General features: G+C 44.2%; 1 protein-coding gene across 12 annotated transcripts in view; it reads left to right on the forward strand.

The window, feature by feature from the left end:
• RALGPS1 (Ral GEF with PH domain and SH3 binding motif 1) overlaps nucleotides 1-22964 on the forward strand; it is a 295262-nt gene that overhangs the window by 98619 nt on the left and 173679 nt on the right. For all 12 annotated transcript variants that reach the window (XM_077850727.1, XM_077850726.1, XM_077850724.1 and 9 more), the window contains 3 exons: nucleotides 7817-7900; nucleotides 17767-17856; nucleotides 20655-20747. In XM_077850727.1, coding sequence (XP_077706853.1) covers nucleotides 7817-7900; nucleotides 17767-17856; nucleotides 20655-20747 — 267 coding nt within the window. The remainder of the gene's footprint in view (nucleotides 1-7816; nucleotides 7901-17766; nucleotides 17857-20654; nucleotides 20748-22964) is intronic.

The following is a 22964-nucleotide window of genomic DNA, read 5'->3' on the forward strand; positions in this document are numbered from 1 at the left end:
GGAATGTTTTGGGAAATTTGCATCATCTTTATGATCCTAAATCTACATGTCTCCCAAGCAGACAGTAGTTTGAGGATTCGAAGAAACAGTAGTGGTTGTGAGCTGTTATTTTGTAGAAATCAATAGGACCGAAAACTGAGAAAGAATGAATTACTCATTTGGTGATCTCTGCTCCCCCCCCCCCCCCCGCCCCCAGACACATACTCTGATGCCACAGAAGGTGCCCATTTGTCCGCAGTGATTCTTTCCTCATCTTGTGGTTTGTCCAGCCAGGGATCTGAAGCCTGAAGCCTCCTGGAGGCCCTCATGTTCATCTCTCCTGGGGCTCTGCCTCTTCCTTTTTCTTCCTTTCCTCCATACACACAGCCCTTCACAGGTGTTTATGATCAATTCCTTCAGTGAATTGACCTCCCATGAGAACATTATATCCTGCATATGAGATTATAGTACATAGTAGACTGTAGTCTAGCAGACTAGCACTTGATGGGTCTGTACCCACTCTCTTGCTCACGTTGTCAGGGCAGTGAGACCTGCCTAACATATGTGACGCCTTGGGAGCTACTTCTGCGCAATCCCTCCACTGCCTCCCATCCCACTTGATAAAATCCAGTCCTTACTTGCCCTTAAGGCTGGACTGTGACCTGGCCTCCCACCCATTGCCTTTCATACCACCTCTCCTCCTACTGCTCCACTCCAGCCGCATTGGCCACCTTGCTGTTCTCAGCCCAGCCCCTGCTTTGGTCTCTTCCTTCGTATCACCCACTTCTCTAGGCTGGGAGCCTGCTGGAGTCCCACATGAGGCCTGCTACTCTGTCCTGGCTTTGGTGAGGACAGGCTTATGCTACTACTATCACTGACTACATGTGTGGCCTGGGCAAACTAATTCTTCTGCTTGTTAGTTGCTTTCTTTCTTTCTTTCTTTCTTTCTTTCTTTCTTTCTTTCTTTCTTTCTTTCTTTTCTTTCTTTTCTTTCTTTTCTTTCTTTTCTTTCTTTTCTTTTCTTTCTTTTCTTTTCTTTCTTTTCTTTTCTTTCTTTTCTTTCTTTCTTAGATTTTATTTATTTCACACACACACACACACACACACACACACACACACACACACATGCGCAGCATAAGCAGGAAGAGCAGGAGAGGGAGGAGCAGGCTCCCGGCTGAGCAGAGAGCTGGATATGGGGCTCGACCTCAAGACCCTGGGATCATGACCTGAACCAAAGGCAGATGCTCAACTGACTGAACCACCCAAGCACCCCTGCTTTTCATTTAGTAGCTGGAAGTGGTAGCAAGCACACCTGTGCTGAGGGTCTTGTGAGGATGATGCAAGATGGCACGTGTTAGGTGTTAGCACAGCTCCTGGCACAAAGTTGGTAGTCAGTAAATCTTGCTTTTGCTTATCTGGCCAGCCCTTGGCCCTCATCCCAGGCATGGCTGGGAGTCCCACTGCCCAGGGACTGCTCTTCTGGCCATTATCCCCATCAGACTCCAGGATCTCTCCTGGCCTGGATCATCTGCCTCTGCTCCCACCTCCTGTATGCTGCTGTGCGTTCTTTTATTTATTTAAGAAACACATTGAAAATACTTAGAATGTATCAAGCATTATGCTAAACAATGGACAGATATCACCTAATTTATTCCTTATACCTGCTCTGTGAGAGAGGTAGGTGCTGCCGTTGCCAGTTTTCAGGTGAGCAAGGTCAGACCCTGGGAGTGGAAGAGACTTGCCTAGGATTTCAGAGTTAGCTGGTTGCAGGCCAGCTCCAGTCCATATCTGACTCCTTAATGCCTGGGCTCCGTGGTCTCTCATTTTTCAACCCTGTGCCCTCCCTTGTTCCCTCCTGAGACCAGAGCCAGCCCCACTGCTGGGTTCCAGGTGGGAGGTCCCCATGGAGGACCTGTCATTCCTACCTCCAGCCCCAGAATCCCTACTTCCACACCAGGAGTATGTGCATGTCACACACCTTGGCTGCTGTGGCTTCCTCGAGGGTGACAGGCCTGAAAGTCCCTGAAGGACATGGCAGCCACTCTATCATTTGTCTGTTCTTAACCATGTCACTAGAGTCTAGACCCTAAAATGTCTTACTCCTTAGTCAGACCCCACCCCTAACCCCGAAACTGGCACTGTCTTCCTTGACTGCTTCAGTGGGTCACCTACTTGCTGGGGTGTCTTTAGAACTCCTTTGACTGTCCCACCAGTTCTTCTGCAGATTATTCCAGATGGTAGAATGAGAGGACTGGGGAGAAGCATGGAGGGTAGAGGAGGGAGAAAGGTCACCATTGAGCAAAATTGGTGACATGGTGCCATTGGCTGGTGGTACCCTGATGGTACTCTATGAAGTCAGATTTAGTGACCTTTCCTTAAAGTGATGCATGTTCTATGTGGACATGTTTTAGGAACATGATTCGGAAAAGATTGCAGTCAGAATCAAGCCCATGTGTGGAAGGGCCATGTGTTGGCACCAACTCTCTATGGTCTGGATCCTCTGATCCTGGATCCTAGAGGGAGGACTTGTCCCACTCCTCCAGTCTCCTCTTCTTTGGCCTTACCTCACTGACCCCAGACATGGTCAAAGTCAGGCTTTTCTCAGGCATCTGACTCCTAAACCCCTACGCACAAAGCTGGCCCTGGTGGGGGGTGTTCCTGGCAGTATGGCCCCAAGAAGCTAGCAGGGAGAGCTGAAAGCAGTGTTGACTCTTGCTGTCACCTAGGAATGCTTGCATTAAGAAAAAGTTGATTTTGTATCGGTTAGAAATTGTTTCCCAGTTTCTTTGTAACATTCTCCTTTGACTGTTGGAATGAGTGTCTAAATGAATCTCATGCCATTACATGTTTTTGTTTAAGGCAGCTGGTCAGACTCCTTTTGGTTCTGGGCCCGCTGATGTTGAGGGTTCCTGTGGGGTCCCAACGAGGGTGTGGCCAGGAAGTGGCTGAATATCCTGGTCTGGAGCTCAGGAGAGAGACCTGGGCTGGGCACAGACATGCGGTTGAAGCCTTGGCAGTATATGTGGTCTTCTGGGGAGGAGTATGGACATAGAACGGTACAGAAGAAGACTGTGGACAGATTTAGGTGGAAGTAGGGAAAGTGCCAGAACGGGAAAAAGCAATCAGAAGATAAGACTGAGAATGGCAGTCATGAGAAGGCAGAAGACAACCAGAGAACACAATGCTGAAGGCAAGGACTAGGAGCTGGAGTAGGCAGTGGCTGTGCAGCGGGGAGGCTGTCACCAGTGGAGGACTTTGCAGTGTCAGTGGAGCAGGGAGTGAGGAAGGAGGTGGAGAGGGAAACAGTGCTAACAGCCCTTTCAGAAAATTCATCGGGAAGGAGAAGAAAGAGCAGGAGCCCAGAGAAGCCTAGAGGCCTGGAAATGTGTTTCACCATGACTGATGTTGTTATTACTATCATCCTATTACTAACATTCATGGAGAGGGAAGGGAGTGAAGGTGCAGAGGGGAGAGGGGGCATGAGGGCAAGGCTTCTGAACAGGGCAAGGGATGGGATCCAGTGGCCAAGAGGAGAGCAGATCCCCCAGAGAAAAGGGCCTCTCTTCCAATGAAGCCAAGGAAGGGAGAAGATGCCGGTGAATTTGCATATTTGGTGGCAGAAAGTTTTCTTCTCACAGCTTCTATTTTCTCCCTGCTGAAGCCAGGGAGCATCCACATAACCAACTAGAGGCCCCAGAAGAAGCTGGCAAAGGATTGTACAGGCTCGTACTCTTTCATATCCAGTTGACCTCAGCAGACAACTCAAAGCCAAGGACAGACTGGGCCAGATCAGGGCCTGGTGCCCTTGGGAGGGGGTGTGTGGCAGCCTAGGGACAGCTGAGTGGCTCACCCAGGATGCAGGGCCACCAGTCTCAGCCCAGCCCTTTGTCTCCTTCTAGAACCATCCCGTCTCCTCTGGTCAATTTTAACTTAATAATACTCAGATCAGTTCCATAGCATAGACCTTTTTTAGGCATTAGTGACTGGAAGAGTTTTGTTCTATTACTTCACATTTTCCAAACCCACTTCACACAGATGGAATCTCTTGTAATCCTATAAGGCCAAACACAGAAGAGGAAGAGTGCCAAGGAGGTTGGGCCCAGGACTTGTTTTAGTGCAGATAGAATGACCTTATTTCTTTTGACATCCTGATAAATCTTTCTGCCCTGAATTTGGGAGATTTCAACACCGACGAATGCTCATACTCCATTCATTCAACAAATGTTGCTTGACATCTGCTGTGAGCCAGACCTGTGACCTGCGTGTCACCTCCTCTGCCAGGCTTTACCTCTTTGAATCTCTGCCACCAGTCTGTGGAGTTGATTTCAGTGGCCCTATTCCATCTGCAATGAAACCAGTGCCAGCAGAGGTTAACTTGCCTGGGATAACCTAGGAAGTAGGTTGCCGGGCTGGGATTCAGAGCAGGGTCTTCTGGCTCTTAATGCCTTTGCTCCTTCCATTTCATGAAAGAACCCCTCAAACATAATGTTTTACTCTGTTGAGGCTTTAATTTTAAATGTTACGTGACTCTCAGTGCGAAAGGTTCTTTAGGGAATTGTCAAAACCCAAGAAGTATATAAAGAATTTATGAATCAGGGTCTTAGAAATGTTCTAATCAAATAAATATAGGGCAGATGTATTAAGTACTTGCTTTGGTTCCTAATAAGCTCATGACATCAGCAAAGTGAGAGAGAATTACTAATAGATTTTGTTAATAATCTAAGATCACAATGAGAGTGTGGTGTGGGGGAAAGAAGAGGGTGTTTTGAGCTCATGCTGAGTCTGACAGCAGTGTGACCCTGGGAAGGGGAAGGGGATAACTTTTACTGAGTACTTGTTCTGTGCTGTGTGCTGTGCATATCTTAATCTCATTTAATCATCATATTGAGCTTCATAGATAAATACAGTATCATGCCCATTTTAAAACATGAAAATTGAGATTCTGAGAAGATTGTTTCCGAGAAGATCATGCAGCTGGAATGTGGAGGCTGGGATAGGGCTGGGTCTAATTCTAAATTGGATTACAGACTCTTAATTAAATGTGTACACATAAAATGGGTATGTACACATACATATGTGTATATAACTTTTGCTGTTTATTAAAGAATTCAGGGAAAAAACCAAGAGCAACTGTCAGCTAGAGATTGGGGAGCAATCATGCCCCAGTCCTTGCTTGCCAGATTTATGAATTCTCTTTTCTATCTGATTATAGCCCATACCTTTCCAGGACTGGTTTTAGGATCCACAATTAAACTTGGAAAGGGCAGTGATACACATTTGCAAAAACAATTGAAGTCTATTCTAAAGGGGAAGAGAAGTCAGTGTAACTGAGGCAGGTCCAGTACATTTTCTAGGACAAGGAGAATCATGGTAAACAGGTAAAGCCTACATCTCAAAGAGGTTCACACCTACTTTTGAAAAAGAAACAGGATCAAGGTATTCCTTTAAGAGGAAGAATCCTGAGCCTCCTTCCTTTTTTTCTAAATGGAAGTGGTAAGAGTGGTGTGAGATGAAAGGTGATGTGCTGAGGCCAGCTTGGACTGTTATGCCAGGGGCTCTTGATGAATGGTAGCACAAGTTAGCGTCCTTGTCATTACTATTACTTGGAGTCTACACTGAAGGTGTGAAGGACTTGGCAGGGTCAAGGGTGATCATGTTTTCCATGTGGGTGACCAGAAGGAAAACGGTGCATTTGCAAAAGGGAGGCAGCTGGAAAGGGAGTTGTGTATGCACAGCCTCTGCTTGATTGCCGAGTGCTCTCAGGTCCAGGCCATCGGATCTTGTATCCTGAGCTTCCATCGCCTCCAGCCAGGCTTCACACAGCGCCCGCTCCTCTGTAGCTTATAGTTGGGTCCTGAGAAGCATTTGAAGGGCATGGCACTTGAGCATAGCAGCTCAGCCAACAGATTTTGTCTCTGGACATTCCGACTACCCTCCCTGACTTCCTAGTAGACCCTTGTTCCAGCTGGTGGGCAGCTGGCTCTCACTAAAGACCTTATTAAAATTCCAGATGTGTAGCAAAAAAAATGTTAATAATAGCAAAGCCTGATATGAATTAAAAGGAAGGCTTATAACTCAGGGGGCAGAGAACTTTAGTCTGCCTCCTTTCTTCCATTCTTTGCCAGGACTCCCAAGCCACAGGCTGACCACACTGGACATTGCAGTAGTAATGGGTTTTTCCTGCTTCTCTTACACATTCCAAGTCATCCTGGTAGAGTGCTCCTGTTAGCTCCTTTGGGTAGGAACCAGCCTCACTGATAAATAAAATTTAGGTAATTTGATGACTCAGATTGTAACGTTAAACCTGCTGTAAAAGAAGAGACAAGGCCCCTGAAGAAGATGTTCAGGGGAACCTCTCCTTCTGCTTCACTGTTGGTTGTATGAGATAGAGGAGGGGCCAACTTTGGGAAAGGGTGTGAAGTAATACCAGAAGCTTCTCTGACTGCAGTGGGCTTGGGCCAGAATGTTCTCTGATTCCAGGAATGGAGGATGTCACGTGGCCGATGAGCTCTAAGATCCTTTAGCCATATTTTAATTTTAAGTTCACTTGGGGGGATGAATCCTGCTAGCTAACACATCATGCCCTCTCTCAGTTTGCTTTGAGGACTTCTGGTCCCAGGGTTGCTGGCAGAGAAGCAGTTTATGGTTAAGAATATTTTGGCACAATCAGGGAAATACAAATCAAAACCACAATGAGATACCACCTCACACCAGTGAGAATGGGGAAAATTAACAAGGCAGGAAACAACAAATATTGGAGAGGATGTAGAGAAAGGGGAACCCTCTTGCACTGTTGGTGGGAATGTGAACTGGTGCAGCCACTCTGGAAAACTGTATGGAGGTTCCTCAAAGAGTTAAAAATAGATCTGCCCTACGACCCAGCAATTGCACTGCTGGGGATTTACCCCAAAGATACAGATGTAGTGAAACGCCGGGACACCTGCACCCCGATGTTTATAGCAGCAATGTCCACAGTATCCAAACTATGGAAGGAGCCTCGGTGTCCATCAAAAGATGAATGGATAAAGAAGATGTGGTATATGTATACAATGGAATATTACTCAGCCATTAGAAACGACAAATACCCACCAGTTGCTTCGATGTGGATGGAACTGGAGGGTATTATGCTGAATGAAATAATAAGTCAGTTGGAGAAAGACAAACATTATATGGTCTCATTCATTTGGGGAATATATAAAAAATAGTGAAATGGAATAAAGGGGAAAGGAGAAAAAATGAGTGGGAAATATCAGAAAGGGAGACAGAACATGAGAGACTCCTAATCCTGAGAAATGAACAAGGGGTGGTAGAAAGGGAGGTGGGCGGGGGGTGGGGGTGACTAGGTGACGGGCACTGAGGGGGGCACTGATGGGATGAGCACTGGGTGTTATGCTATATGTTGGCAAATTGAACTTCAATAAAAAATAAAAAATAATAAAAAAATATTGAAAAGAATCTCATGACAAAAACCTTAAAATGAAGGGAAAGTCAGATCCCATAATAGAGGGGAAAAGTCTTTGTGTGACTGTTTCCTAAGAATTAAAGTTACTCCAGCTTCAAAAAAAAAAATATTTTGGCACAGAAGTCCTCTGAGAAATGTGGCTGGGGTTATGGAGAAAAGTATCCCACTTCCAATCCTCACCTTTGAGGGCTCTCGGGCTGCACCTCCATCCACAGATCAGCCCTTCTCTCCAGAGGAGGAGAACCCTCACCCACCCTGGTGAAGATATGAATGGTTCTTCCCCATGTCTGTTTCCACATTCCAATTAGATGCTTCTGGTGTGTTCTGCATCTGATTAGAAAGAATCACCGTTGACATTCACTCTGTGCTTCCTAGGAACTTGCCAGCTGTGGATGGAGTAAGAAGGAGAAACATAGTCTCGCCCCCAATGTTGTGGCCTTTACCCGGAGGTTTAACCAGGTAAGCAATACTCCTTGCATGTGCCTGAGCAGGTGGTACTCTTGTCCCCTGTGGGTTGGGCAGCCTGCCAGGGTTCAATCCTAGGTGTCACGCCCCAGGTCCAAACCCCTCTTCCCAAACTACCCCTCCCATCAGTCCTTTCACAGAGTCCTTTTTCATAGCAGGTAGAACTGAATAGATCTTTCCTGGGTTTAAAGCACTCCATTGGCTTCTACTTCCACCTAAGCTAAGGCTCAAGCACCTCGATTGCTCTGCAAGTGGGTCTGGTTTCTGTCCACTCCTCTAGCTCCATCTCTTGTCCCTTCCCCTCTTCCATCCTAGCTGGCCTTACTTCTCTTCCCTGATATGCCAGGCCCCCAGCTGTGCTGTCCTCTCAGCTCAGAATTCTTCCTCCCTTTTCACTCCCAGCCTGATCAGCCTGAATGTCACTTCTACGGGGAGTCACTTCTCTCACTTTCCATGACTCCCTAGCTTGTGTGAGGTCTCACTGTTGTGCATTACCTCCCTGCACCCTGTGCTTCTGTCCCCATGTGGCCTGTGCTCACCTGTGCTCATTCTGTGGGACTCTGTCATTTCTCCCTTCCATGCTAATCTGTGGGCTCTATCTTGTTCACCACTGTGCATCCCACCACTTTGCCTAATGTCAGGCATATAATAGACCCTCAGTAAATTGGGCTGTCCCTCAATGGGGCCTCCCTGCTCTGAAGTGCCAGGCACTATGCATCACCACTGGCCAGCCCTCTCCAGGCTTCCAGCCTTCTCCTTGGCTACCACTCAAGGATGGGGAGAGCCTCAGACAGGCACCAGCTTTTCATCTGAAGATCAAGACTGCGGTTAGCATTATCGTTATAATAGGAACTAAGAAGGGCCTAAATGCATCTGGAGTAAGGGCTGCTGCATACAGTTTTGAAAAGAGAAGTTCTGAAGCCTTTTGTTTCTTTTTTCTTTCTTTTCAAAATTGTCCTTTTCAACCAAGCTTAGGCTTTAAAAAATAAAACAGATGTGTACACGCTACCAGAGGATTCACAGTTTCCTTTGCAAAACTATTTGATGGGGAGCCAGCCCAGTCCCACCTCTGACCAGCCACAGCCCTCCTGGAGGAGGGTTACTGGGGGCTCTGATGTAATCTGCATTGTACGCAGAGGCCAGGTCAACTTGTCAGAGGGTGGTGCAGCTTGTCCCGTGAACAATTGCATTGTGTCCAGATAAGACCAAGTGGGTGAAGTGAGCCAGAAGGGAAGTTGCATTTTCCCAAACAGAATGCTTTAAGAAATGGTCTGGTTGCCAACCTGTCAGCTACTCAGAGTGAATAGCTTCTGGACACAGCCCTTGTAGCTCTGTAGCTCTGGTTTGAAAACTGGCCAGTGGCCAGCCATGGTCAGCACTGGGGCTGCTTTCTCTGAAATGAACTGATTGGCATCCTTTCCTGGCAGACTTTTATATGTGAGAACAAGGCTCCCCATCAGACTCCAGGTAAAGGAAAGCAGGTCAGTTACCTTTCTGAGCCTCAGTTTTTTTATCTGTAAATGAGAATAATACTATGGCTAACCATGCACATTCACTGTGGAAATTAAGTGAAGTGTATATGAAGAACTCTTAGCATGGTATCTGGCATGTAGTAAACATCCTAATGTTTTTGGGGAAAATAAGAGGGAACGTGAAGACCAGCTGATTAGAGGGAGGTTGCCAGCAGATTTGAGGCTTCTTGTGGCCAAACCAGAAACCTGGTGGACAGTGTTGCAGTCAGACTCAGTGAGCTTGCCTGTTTTGCTGTGACCTCAGTCCCTTGGGATTTGTTCATATTACTCATAGAGGGATGGAAGGGCCTGGCCAAGTTTCATCACAATACACTGAGTGTGTATTATGGACCAGACTTGTATCTCAGCACCAAGGAGTTCACCATAGAGCACAGAAGTGCTCAGCCTTTTTTGGATCACATGTTCTTTTGAGAATTTGGCTATATATACATATATATGAATGTGCCCCCAGATAATGCAGAGATATATAAATCTGCATTTAATTTTAGTGGGTTCAAGTGCTCACTCCCCAAAATTTGTGCATGAACACTTGAGGGATCTGTGAACAATAGCCTGAGAAGCTGTGGTCGCAGAGAATCACATCTGAGTTCTCATCTTAGTCCTACAACTTACTAGTTGTCCCATCTTTAATTGTCTTTTGACATCCCACCTTATTTATAAAATGGGAAGAATAATTTTAAGTGGTTTTTGAAGATTAAATGAGAATTGTGGATGTAAAGGATTTGGCCCATCACTTGACACATAGTAAATAATTACCATTAGCTTAAAAAAAAAAAAGAGTGCAGAGTAGTAGGAGCTCTGAGCTAAAAGACACTGAGGCCTGTGACTGATGGCAGCAGAGTTGGAATTGTGTCCTGAAGATGCTGAAGAATTAGGGAAAGATGAGGAGTGAATTGGGAGAACTTGGTTCTGGTCTAGACTCTGCTGCTAGATCTGTTTGAGGCCTTGGGCAAGTCTCTTCCTCTCTTTGGGTCTCAGGACCCTTGTATACTAATCAAGATTGAGTAGGGCCTAAGGTCCCCAATGTTTTGCCCCAGAGAACTGCTTTAACCTTCCTCATGGATTCATATGTATATATACACATATACACATACCTATATATTATATGTATATGTACATATATATACACATATACACACATTTATACATACATATACATACATATACATATATACACATATACATACATACATATATACCCATACACACATACACACACATATGTATATGCTTCCTAATGACTGAAACCCTGACCAAACTTGCCTGAGCACTAAAGGGAACTTAATGGCTTACATAACAAAGACCAGGGAGAGATTAAACCTCACATATTGCTAGGGTGCTTGGACAGCACTAGCTGGCCTTGGCTTTGTTCTATCTCTAAGTTCTACTTTCCTCTGTACTGGCTCTCTTCTTGGGCATCTTCCTCCTCTGTGGCTGCAAGATGGCTGCCAGCAGGTCCTGGCTCACATCCTATTCTGAGGGCAGAAAAGTCCTGCCTCGTTTTCAGTACCTCTGTCATCTGATGTTCAGTTGTTCTAAGTTGTGTCCCATCCTGTTCATCCTGGTTAATCACCCTGACCAGGAACACACAAGGCTCTGGTTGGCCAGATCTTAGAAACAACCCTTCTCGTGGAACTAGGTGGTGGGGGGCCTAGGCCACATGGGCTGAGAATGGAGGAATGGTAGTTTCTCAAGGAACTAAGATCTCCGCAAATTGCGAATAGAGGGGAACTTCTTCAACTTGATAAAGGACATCTACAAAAATTCTATAAGCAACATCATGCTTGTAAGACCTTCATGATTTCCCGCTAAGATTGGGAACAAGGCAAGGATGTGCTCTCTCAACACTTCTATTCAACATTGATCTGGAAGTCTTGGTTAGTGCAATAAGATAAAATTTTAAAAATTGAAGATATACAGTTTGAAAAGGAAGAAATAAAACTGACTTTACTCACAGATGACATGATTGTGTAGAAAATCTCAAAGAAATCTGTAAAAATAAAAAAATTCCTGGAACTAATAACTGTATAGCAAGGTTGTAGGACACAAGATCAATATATAAAAGCTTTCCTATATATAAGCAATGAAGAATTGAAATTTGAAATAGAAATGCCCCCCGCCCCATTTACCACTGCACACACATGCAAAACAAATGCTTAGGTATAAATCTAACAGAGTATATATATAGGTTCTATATGTGGAAAGCCACAAAACACTGATGAAAGAAATCAAAGTATACTGAAATATATAGAGAGATATTCCATCTTCATAGATTGGAAGACTTAATATTAAGATGTCAGTTCTTCCCAACTTCATGTATAGAGTGAAGTAATCCCAATCAAAATCCTGTCAGGCTATTTTATAAATATCAAGAACTGATTCTCAAATTTATGTGGAAAGACTAAAGACAGAATAACCAACAAAATACTGAAAAATAACAAAGTTGGGGAATTTACTCTACCTGATTTCAACACTGACAGTAATCAAGATAACATGGTACCGACAAAAGAAAAGACCACCCAGGGCAGTGGAACAGAATAATGAGCCAAGAAATAGACCCACACGGATATAGGAAACTCATCTTTCCCAAACTCATGAGGGCATTCATTGGAGGAAGGGTAATTTCTTTGACAAAATGGTACTGGGACAATTGGAACATTTTTTATGTATGGAAAAAAATGGACCTAGACACAGACAATAGATCTTTCATAAAAATTAACTCAGAATGGATCATGAAACTAAATATAGAAGGTAAAATTATAAAACGTATAGGAGAAAGCATAGAAGAAAATCTACATGACCTTTGGTGATGAGTTATTAGATGTAACACCGAAAGTATAATCCATGAAAGAAGAAACTGATGAGTTAGACTTCACTGAAAGTAGAAATTTCTACTCTGCAAAAGATGCTGGTAATAAAATTAAAAGATGAAGCACAGCCTGGGGAAATATTTGCAGGACACCTATCTGATAAAAGAATTGTATCCAAAATAGACTCTTTAAAGTCAATGAGAAGAAAATAACCCAATTAAAAAATGGGCAGAAAATCTGGATACCTCACCAAGGAAGTACAAATAGCAATAAAGATGAAAAGATGCTCAGCGTCATTTGTCACTGGGGAAATGCAAAACACTATGTATCTGTTAGGATAGCTAAAAAAAACAAACAAACAGTGGCAGTACCAGTTGCTGGCAAGTATCTGGAGCAACACAAACTCTCGTTCATTATTGGTGGGAATCCAGAATGGTAAAATCCAGCAGTTGCACTCCTAGATATTTATCCAGCTTCTTAGAAATCTTACGTCTACGCGCGCGCGCGCGCGCGCGCACACACACACACACACACACATAACAGCTTTATTCATCATTGTCAAATACCAAAAGTAAGATGTCCTTCAATAGACAAACTGGTAAATCATTCATCAAAAAAAAGGGGGAAAAAAAGCCCTCAAGCTATATAAAGACACGGATGAATCTTAAATGTTTTTTACTAAGTGAAAGAAACCAGTCTGAAAAGGTGACATATGTATGATTACCTCCACCACCCTCCTTCCTCCCCACCCCCCTAGCATTCCCCCCCTCCACCCCCAGCATTTTAAAGACATTCTGGGAAATGTAAAAACATTTTTGGAAAAGGTAAAACTCCAGAGATGATAAACAGATCTATCGGTTGTTGCCGGCATTTTGAAAAGGGGAGAGAGCATTAAGTAGTGAAGCACAGAGGATTTCTTAGGGTGGTGAAACTATTCTGTATAATATTGTATGATACATAGTGTTGTTGGACACATGACACTATCATTTGTGGAAACCCATAGAACTTTACAGCACCAAGAGTAAACTTTAGTATATGCAAATTTAAAAAATTATTGTGGAAATTAAGGAATCCTAGAGTGGAAAGCAGAACATAACAAAAAAATCTAACCGTATTATAAATGTGTGAAATAACATCACTGAAGAAGGTGAGGGGAAAGGTGCTGACCTAAGTAACTTTGCAAATGAATGGAGCCTATAAGACAAAAGACAAAAGGAACTATGTATAAGCTCTCTTCTCTAGTTAATATAGTTCTTTCCCCAGGGCATTGGTTAACAATTCTGAAGCCCTTATACATGAATACTAGAATTTGAACAATTTAGGAAATGGATGGCAGAATGTAAGACCCATGTTTTTCAATGTTGGAATGGAAAGTTACAGACAAGCAAGGGTAGAAAGCTAAGACATCAATATGAATTCATATTTATTTTAATATAGATACAGGTGGTTACAAACAAATTTTATAGATACATATATGCACATGGATTAATATATATACACACCTGTGCGTGCCTGCACACACACATGCACACACATATTACCTTGCTCTGCCAACCAAGACGACCTAGAAACAGTGGCAGCTCAGTAGTAATAAGCACACTCAGCACCCAGATCTCTGTTTCTAATACCATACTGTAATAAAAGGGACCATGGCTCCTTGGAGAAATGGCTGGTTTAGTACTGGGGTAATAGCATCTTAATGAGCTAGTAGTGGTACCAGAAAATAAGGAAGTGCTCAAACCAACCAACCAACCAGCCAACTAAAACAATGCTAGGGTAGGTCAAAGGAACACAGGAGCCAACTGAAAGAGCTTTCAGTGGCCAAAACTAGAGCAATTTGAGCAACAAAATAGATAACACAGCTTTGAGCTATAACTCAAAATGTAAATAAATATCCATGAGTCCTTTCTGATATAAATTAAATGTTTGCATAAATAGGGAAGAATAGACAAACTTCTATTCTTCTAAACAGAATAATTCCAGCAGCTCACTTCCTTCCATAGTGATTTCTTCCCAATGTCTGAGGTGATACCATTATTTATGTAACCAGTTTCCTATTGATGGGTATTTTTTTTCTATTCTTTTTCTTTATAAACAGTACATCCTTGTACATTAGTTCCTCCAAATTTCTGGGTTTTCATGAGATAAAAATTCTAGTAGGTAGGATATAAGTTTAACATCTTGAAAAGTATATGTAAGTTGCTCTTCCAAATGGCCCCATGAATTTATATTCCCCAAAACAATGTATGAAAGTATTCATTTCTCTGCATTCTTGGTATAATATATGACTGACAAAGAGCTAATGTATTTTCTTAACTACACAAAGAATTTTTACTAATCTGTAGTAAGGGGACAGATGTCCCAATAGAAAGATGGGTAAGGATATGAGCAGGTAATTCACAAGGCAAATAATACAAATGGCCCATAAATATTTGTAACAAGAAATAGAAAAAAAGTGCAAAAAAAAAGATGTTAATTGAATAGTTATGAAAGAAATGCAAAATAGAAACAATGAGACATTATTTTATTTGTTAGGCCAGTGGAAAAAAAAAAAAAAAAAGGAGTTGTAACAACTAGTATTTGCCTGTGCATGGGGACAGGGATCAGCTCAAACTTGTTGACAGATAAAGAAATAGACCCTTTGGAGGCCAATTTTTTTTGATATATACTTTTGAAAAAAGATACACATACTTTTATTGGCTCCACCTTACTGGAATTTATCCTAAGACCTTAATTAAAAATGCATAAAGATATATGTATAAATGTGCTCACCATAGCATAGTTTGGTACAAAATAATTACAAATAAGCTATCCAACAATAAGAAGTCACTCAATGATGGTAGTACATCCCTAAGATGGAATACTTGGCAGCTGCTAAAAATTATGTTGTAGAAGAATATTTATTCACTAATATTCTTGTGATGGGGCCCCTGGGTGGCTCTGTTGGTTAAATGTCTGCCTTTGGCTCAGGTCATGATCCCAGGGTCCTTAGATCGAGCCTCACAGTGGGCTCCCTGCTCAGTGGGGAGCCTGCTTCTCCCTCTCCTGCTCCCCCTGCTTGTGTTTTCTCTCTGTCAAATAAATAAATAAAATCTTTAAAATATTATGGTAACAATATAATGAATATATACTGGTTTAGTTGAAAAAGACCAGGTGTATGTTCTATGTATGGAAAAGAGAGTAGAAGGATAGAAACCAGTGTCTGTTGTGGTCTATATACAAGAGTGAGGTTGTTAACTGAGCTCTTCCCTTTGTGTCTCTCTCTGTGTCCCTTGTTTTCTGCATTAAGCTTCTCTTAAATTTTGAAGTTAGGAAAGAAAATAAAAAATGTTTGAAACTTTGCTGATCTTACCTGTGTAATGTCTTTCTTATCTGCTCCTTCTCCTTCCTGTCTATCTCATTCAGCATGGCCCTTGCTCAGGCCCCCCACCTGTCACTTGGACCATTGCATCAGATTCCAGATGGGTGTTCCTGCCCCTACTGAAGGTTCTATCACTTCGCTGCTTGGAAACCTCCAGAAGTCTCCCCATGTAGAATAGCACCTCAAATCTTTCTTGTGACCTTGGTGCTCCAGACCCCCACCATCTGGCCTTCAGTGCCCTTCCCAGCTGTGACATCCCCCCTACCCCAATCCCACAAAGCACCTGCAACACCCCAGTCGGTCTACTCAGTTCTCCCTGGCCACAGTGTATACAGCCATACCCCAGCCCTGTCTTTACCTGTTTGAAGCCTTACCCATCTTTCAAACCCTCAAGGCCTGCCTCTTCCAGCAGGCCTTCCTTTATCATTACCTACCTCCATGTTCCAGTCCGCTTAGGTTGAGCTTCTTCTGTGTCCATGATTGCCATGTGATTTCTGGAGGATCCTGCCTCCTCCTTTGATCACTTCCATATTAGGCAAGGGCTGATAGGGTCTGGACTCACAATGCCTAGAGCCTGCACACAGTACAGGCTTCTTGAAAGTCTATTGAATTGAATTGACTCAGTTGCCTCTGCATACTGTGTGCTACAGATTGGAATCAACTCTGCCATGTTCCATAATTATGCCTTAAATATGTGATTTTTTGGCATGCAGAAATTTATTAAATTATACATATTAAACTATCACACTTGAGATTATGTGGCATAAAAATGTGCATGTATTAACATATAAGGTTTATGGGCATATCATTTGGTGTCCAGAAAATCTTTCTTCCATAACTGGCTAGTAAACGTTTGAGTCTGAACTTAATTTTAGGCAATTCCTTGGAAAAAATGATTCTATGGAAACCCAGGCATGGCCTGGAGGCAACCACAAGTAATTATGCGGAAGAAACTTTTCTATAATATTCCTGCTTAACATAAAAAGCAAATTTTTGATTCTTGGTTACTCTTTCCTTGTTTTCTCATTGAAAAGTAATCATATTTCAGGAAAGAGAAAGAATTTGGTTGCAGCAATAAATGTACTTTGTTAACTCTGGAATATCCCTAGCTTTCTTTGTAAAATTTAGAGGTTTTTTGATGCCTTGCCTTCCTTTCCACTCCACACATCCCCATCTTCTGCTTAGCTCTCTCTCTCTGGGCCATGCTGTCATTCTAGCCTTGGGCATCTGTGTGTCACAGCATGGTTGTTACGGTAACGAGATGTAAACAAGAAAGTAACCACTTCCCAGACTTTCTTGGCAGGAAACTCCTTCAATGTTGTACTAAGGTGTCATGTGAGTCAACTATACCCTGGTAGATAACTTGCATGTTCCCAAAAGGATTCAGGGGCTTGTGGATGTTGATTTCTGTCAAAGGCAATCATGAGTAATGTTTTTTTTTTTTTTTTTTTTTAAAGCATGAATAATGTTCTGAACCCAAAGTACAGTATGTCCTTTTGGCACAAATGGTCTCCAGAAAAACATGTCCCTTCACCTGCATTGTTTTGTGGAACTTTGAAAGACACTTATGTATCATTTAAATTCCTGGGTAAACCTCTCCTAGAAAATTAAATTTGTTACAGTTGTGCAAATATTGGTGAATCCTACTTATCTTGGATCTGGCTGGGGATATAGATCTCATGGGTAGTCCTGCTAGTGAATGTATACCTTTGGCCATTTGTCCGTCCGTCCATCCATCCATCCATCCATCCATCCATCCATCCACTCATCCATGATTTTCCCACAACTGGGATCCTTCTGAGCAGGAATGATCTGTCTTGTTCATCTCAAAATTGCTTGCCGCAACTTCAGAGAGATTCATGTTGTGGAGGCCCAGTAACACCTCTGCATGATGAGGAAAGTACTTGTCTCTGTCAGCGCCACTGTGTATGGTTGGAGAGGAGGTGCTGAAGGAGGACCCCATTTGCAGGGCTGGGTGTGGTGAAGGGACCCTTAACTGTACTCTACCCCATTCTGTATTCTTCCAGTTTCCTGACCTCTGGGAAATGCCTGTCTGTGGTGGGTGAGGGCGACAGGAGTGGTCCAGTATTTAACCACTTATCTGGTGTGTGTGTGTGGTGTGTGTGTGTGTGTTTGTGTGTGTATTTGACTCTACAGGTCAGTTTTTGGGTTGTACGAGAAATTCTAACAGCACAGACTTTAAAAATAAGGGCAGAAATCCTGAGCCATTTTGTGAAAATAGCCAAGGTAAGCTCTTTTATTATTACCTTCCTTCCTTCCTTCCTCCCTCCCTCCCTCCCTTTCTCCCTACCTCCCTCCCTCCTTCCCTTCCTTCCTTCTTTTTTTCCTTCCTTTTTCTTTCTTTTTTACCCCGGAATGTTTCCTCAGTATTTTGAGAGCTGCTTTGCTCTGGGCCTGCTGGGCTGGGTTCAAGGAGGGCTGTGACCTGACTTCTCTAGGCTGCAAGACTGGCTTAGGTGCCCACGCAGCCTCCCTGCCCCCGTGCACGCATGGCAGTGTGGCCCTCTACGTGTTTTTATGGCAACCAACCATTCTCTTTAGCTGGCTGTTCAGACTCTCTATGAGGCCTTGGGGCTCCCTCTGGGATCCACCCATCCTCCTATTTCAGTTAGCTAGCACTGGGGGTTGATGGGCTCTGTGATACCATCATATCCTGTAGTTTTGTCTGTAGTCAGCAGATTCACCCCATCCCCATCCTGAGCTTGAGGCCTAGGCCCAGTGACTCTGCTGGGCCCCACTCCCACCTCCTGCCCCCTGCCCTGGTAGTTTCTGTTCTTGCCAATTGTTAAGCACCAGGCTTATGTCTGTACCCCACCTTTCCCCTTCTGTTCCCTGATGTCTGCTAGGCCAGGCAGTGATGCCATGGGCTTTCCCAGACCACTCTCATCACTTACATGGCTGTGCCAGCTCCTCCTTATGTGCTGCTGCTGACCACCAGGCTTGCCTGCATCTTGGCAGCATGCTGCTATTCTGTCTGGCTCCCGGCATGGTGTGTGCACGTGTTGTGTTCCCACCCAGATCCTAGGCCGGTCAGCTTTCACTGATGCCCTTCATGAGCCAGGCATCATAGCAGCCACTTTACTGAAATGATCGTGTTTGATGTTCACATTGTCATTCTCCCACTTGTAGAGGTGAGTGTCCATGCCCAGGGCCTTATAGCGAGTGCGCTAGAGCATATCTCTTTGCCCTCAGGGGAGCTGCTCTGCTGCCCCTCATGGGAAGGTTAAGGGCATCCATCTAGAGTATGTCAGGGACAACAGACACTTTCACATCCTGTGCATTCTGAAGTGCTCCGGACCATGCTGGGCTTAACGATGCTTGTACTGTCAGGGAGTTCACGCTGGGCCACGAGAAAGTGGGACGAAGTTCCAGCCCTCCAGCGCTTTCAGGAAATGAGTTTGTGGTGCCTCTCCAAGGAATCCAAACTGAGCCCTCCTTTACCTCTGCCATCTTCCTGTGATGGCTCATCATACTGGCACTGTGCCCTGAGTGTGTTCTGGTACCGATCCCTCCTTCCTCTGGATATTGGTTTCCCATCTATGAAATGAGAGGGGTGGATCTCCCAGAGGACCTTCAGCTCTAAAAGAAATTGTGTGACAGGCATAGCAATTCAGATACATAGGATGAAATTCAGTCCTCTCAGAGAATCTGTTATTACACACAGGAAACAATTAGAGATTGTTAAAAGATGTAAGAAAGGAAATACGAACTTGTATGGTAAAGGAGAAATCTCTGAGTAGGAACAGAGCTGTAAAGACTAGGCATAAGGGCTTTTTATTTATTTATTCAATTTCACTAGGCCCTACTGTGTGCTGTATGAGGCACTAGGGATATGATGGCAGATAGAGCTTTACCCCTGCTCTCGGGAACACATGGTCCCGAGACCATGGACATGGTCACATGGTCTCTTTCACATGGGTGAAAGAGAAGCTGGTAAAAGCAACTACAGGCCAGTGTACTAAGGACATGCATAGACTGCTGTGGGAATGCATAGTCAGGGGCCCTAAGCTCCCTAGATTTAGGAGCATGGTCAGGAAGGACATACTAGAGGAGGGGGGCATGTGAGCTTGGTAGTACCCAAGACAAGTGAGGTGGACAAGTAGGGGAGAAGTCTTCCCAACAAGGGATGAGCAGCCCACAAGCCACAGAGCACTCACCCTGGTGCCAGGTGCCAGTCTGGTGCTTTGCACACACTGTCCCATGTAGCATACGTGCTGTGGTTATCTTCCTCATTGTAGGTATGAGCCAGCCAAGTCTTAGCTAACTCACTGCATTTCACGTAGATATTGGGAGCTGGGATTAGAACCAGGTCTGTTTGTTCCATGGAGCCCGCTTGCTAGTCCAAACTTCACTGGCTCCCAAGAATGAGAAGTGGAACCCTAGTCCCGCTAAGTTTCCCTCAGCACCAAACTTAGAACCAGAGCAGTTATATCTTTCTGCGCTTATCCTTGGCTGTCCCCTACTCTTGTCTTCCACGGTGAGGAACTTGTGTGAAACTGATTTGAATGCAAATGTTCTCACTAACGTGGGGTCTGGTTCAAAGGAGCATGGTCAAGTGACGGAGAAGCCAGAGCTGTGTCTTCCTAGCTGAGGGGGATCACACAGATTGGTAGCATCTTCCTTCAGCCCCTCATTTGGGATGTAAGGTAGTCGCAGAAGACCCACGTGGATATTGTTGGTACAGCTGAGGCCTCAGTTTACAAAAGCCTGCTGGGACAGTTCCGATTCGTTGAAAAAAGTACATAAAGGGCATTATCAAACCTTATTCTGAGCCACATTTCTGTCCAGCAACCAGATTAGTCAGCTTATAAACTTTTGCAACTGTGTTTGATGCAGACTCACCTTTTGACAATTTGAAAGAAGAAGAGCATATGGTTTCTATGAATTCCATAGAACTATATTTTCTACATGAGATATTTTTAAGTATAATTGAATTTCATAAATATGACATTTGGTAACAGTTGAGCATGTTTTTGTTCTGTTGTTAATAACAGAAAAATAATCTATTCCATATCTTTTTTCAGAAACTTCTAGAACTCAACAACCTTCATTCTCTCATGTCTGTGGTATCAGCATTACAAAGTGCACCCATCTTCAGGCTGACAAAAACCTGGGCTGTAAGTTAATCCCTTTGATTTTGGCTCTCATTTCACTAGTAGAGTTCTTCATTCCTTGAGCCCCGAAGGCTTCCTCTGACTGTCTGCCCTTTGCCAGTGACAGAAGATTACTGTGGGTTTCCTGGGCATCCTGTCTCCTTCAGGGGACCTCAGCCCCATTTCAGGACAAGGAAGTTGTGAGGATGCCGACATGGCTGGGGTTGGAGCCCTCTTGAGTGGACCTTCCTGGACCCTAAAACATCACGTGTGGTGGCTGGGCCAGTGACATGACTTCGGCCCTCCACTTGGCTGGCATTCTTCTCTGATAGGCTCCAAATTGCCTTTAGGAAGGTCTCTGGGCTGATGGTTCACAGCTGCCCTGAGTGGTTGGCCATATAGCTAAGAGTCTCTGGAGAAACCTGTGGCCCTCATGTAGGAAGAAAGGGAGGGGGGGTTGTTTTGTTTTGTTTTTTTCCTGAAGGCCATGGATAATTTCAGCTCAGAGGTGGAGTCTGATAGTTATATAATTGAGTCTGTAGGAAAGTTTTTCTGCTGTAAAAATACTTTAAAAATATCTCAGACCTCTTTATCCTCCTTAGCTTGGCACAGTGCCTGACATGAGGGAAGTAATTGCTATTTCCATAGCTCATTAGCATTCACCTCCTGGCCTGCCTGGTCCAGGGTCTCCCACAGCCACACAGCCCAAGCCTTTCAAGACCTGTTTATGTCCCATGGAACTGAAGGAAACTATATAGAATTGTCAGCTGTGCTTCTGCAACTCATTTCCGAACTTTTTTTTTGCTAGTCTACGGGGCTGGGCTCAGTTTCATACTTGGCTAATTCAGGGGCCTTTAAGACACTTAGGGATTATGTTGTAGGTGACCAGAAATGAGCCTTGTTTTTTAAATTACAATTTTCCATAGACCTAGCCCTAGCAAAGTGGAGTGAGAAGTCTGAGCCCAGAGTCAGAAACTGGGTCTGTGTTCAGCCACTGTTCAGAGCATGACTTCTGTGGGACTTGTTTTCCTCTCTCTACTCAGTGGTTGGCCTAGATCAGTGCTTTTACGTCAGTGCTTTGTGGAGCCCCAAGGGTTCTGTGGAGCTGCCTTGAGGGCCACGAGGGGCTGGGAGAGAGGAGGAAGAGAGGAGGGACCTGCTACCTTGGCACTGTTTCCACCCAAGCAGCTCCATTTGCATCGGTTTGATGGACTGGGCTCCTGGGTAAATTTCAGTGGAGCAGTGGTTTGGGAGGTTGAAAGCAAGTTTGGAAGCCACTGGTCTCTCCCATTGTTGCCAGGCTTATGAGTCCCTGAGTCCATCTGAGCCATGAGGCTTTTTTCAAAAGTTCCCTAGAGAGTCTTTTTCAAATGAATTTTCCATTATTTAGATGCTGTTACTGTTTCTTGGACTGCTGGGAGCTATATGCAAACTCAGAGAGATGAATTATGACTCTCAACATGCACAAACCTTATCATCAGCAATGTGGTAACTCTCTGTGACCCACTGAAGCTATACAGTTGGTGAGGGCAGGGAGTCTTGCAAGCCACTTTCAACCCATCTATCCTGTTGATCCTAGGACAGTGGTTGGCACAGCATTTGAGAAATGGAGGGGGCCAAATTCATCCTTTTTCACCTTCATCCAGATCACCCCAGCCCAGTGGCATCAGCAGTGGCTGCATCTCTTTCTGACACTCTCTCCACACCTTGTGCTACAAGCACACAGGATGTCTACTCTGGTTTTGTCCATAGATCTGCCTCTCCCTTTGACTGCCTGCCTTCATGATGAGAGGTGTGGCACCCAGCTGGGTGTGTGCTTGTTGTTGGCATTGTGTATATCTGTTGTGCTGGATCTTATCCTTCCTTTGCTGTTATTTCTGGTAATGAGATTCACCATAGAAATATTGCCAAAAAAGAGCTGTTTCCCCCTCCCCACTTTTCCCTTGACCTGGTATTACAGAGACCTCATGGGCCCGCAGAGCCAAGAGGAGCAGGAGTGCAGGAGGCACTACCATAGTAGCCCAGATGATCAGTGCCTTTATAGTCTTCATTAAAGAAAAAAAAAAAGATTGACATATTTATTTTAGAGAGGAGGTGGGGAGGGCAGACCGACAGGGAGAGAGAAGCCCAAGCAGACTCCGCACTGAGCCTCCTGATATGAGGCTCAATCTTGTGACCCTGAGATCGACCTAAGCCAAAACCAAGAGTTGGATGCTTTAACTGACTGCAACACCCAGGCAC

The sequence above is a fragment of the Canis aureus genome, chromosome 16 (genome assembly GCF_053574225.1).
Source record: "Canis aureus isolate CA01 chromosome 16, VMU_Caureus_v.1.0, whole genome shotgun sequence".
NCBI lineage: Eukaryota > Metazoa > Chordata > Mammalia > Carnivora > Canidae > Canis > Canis aureus.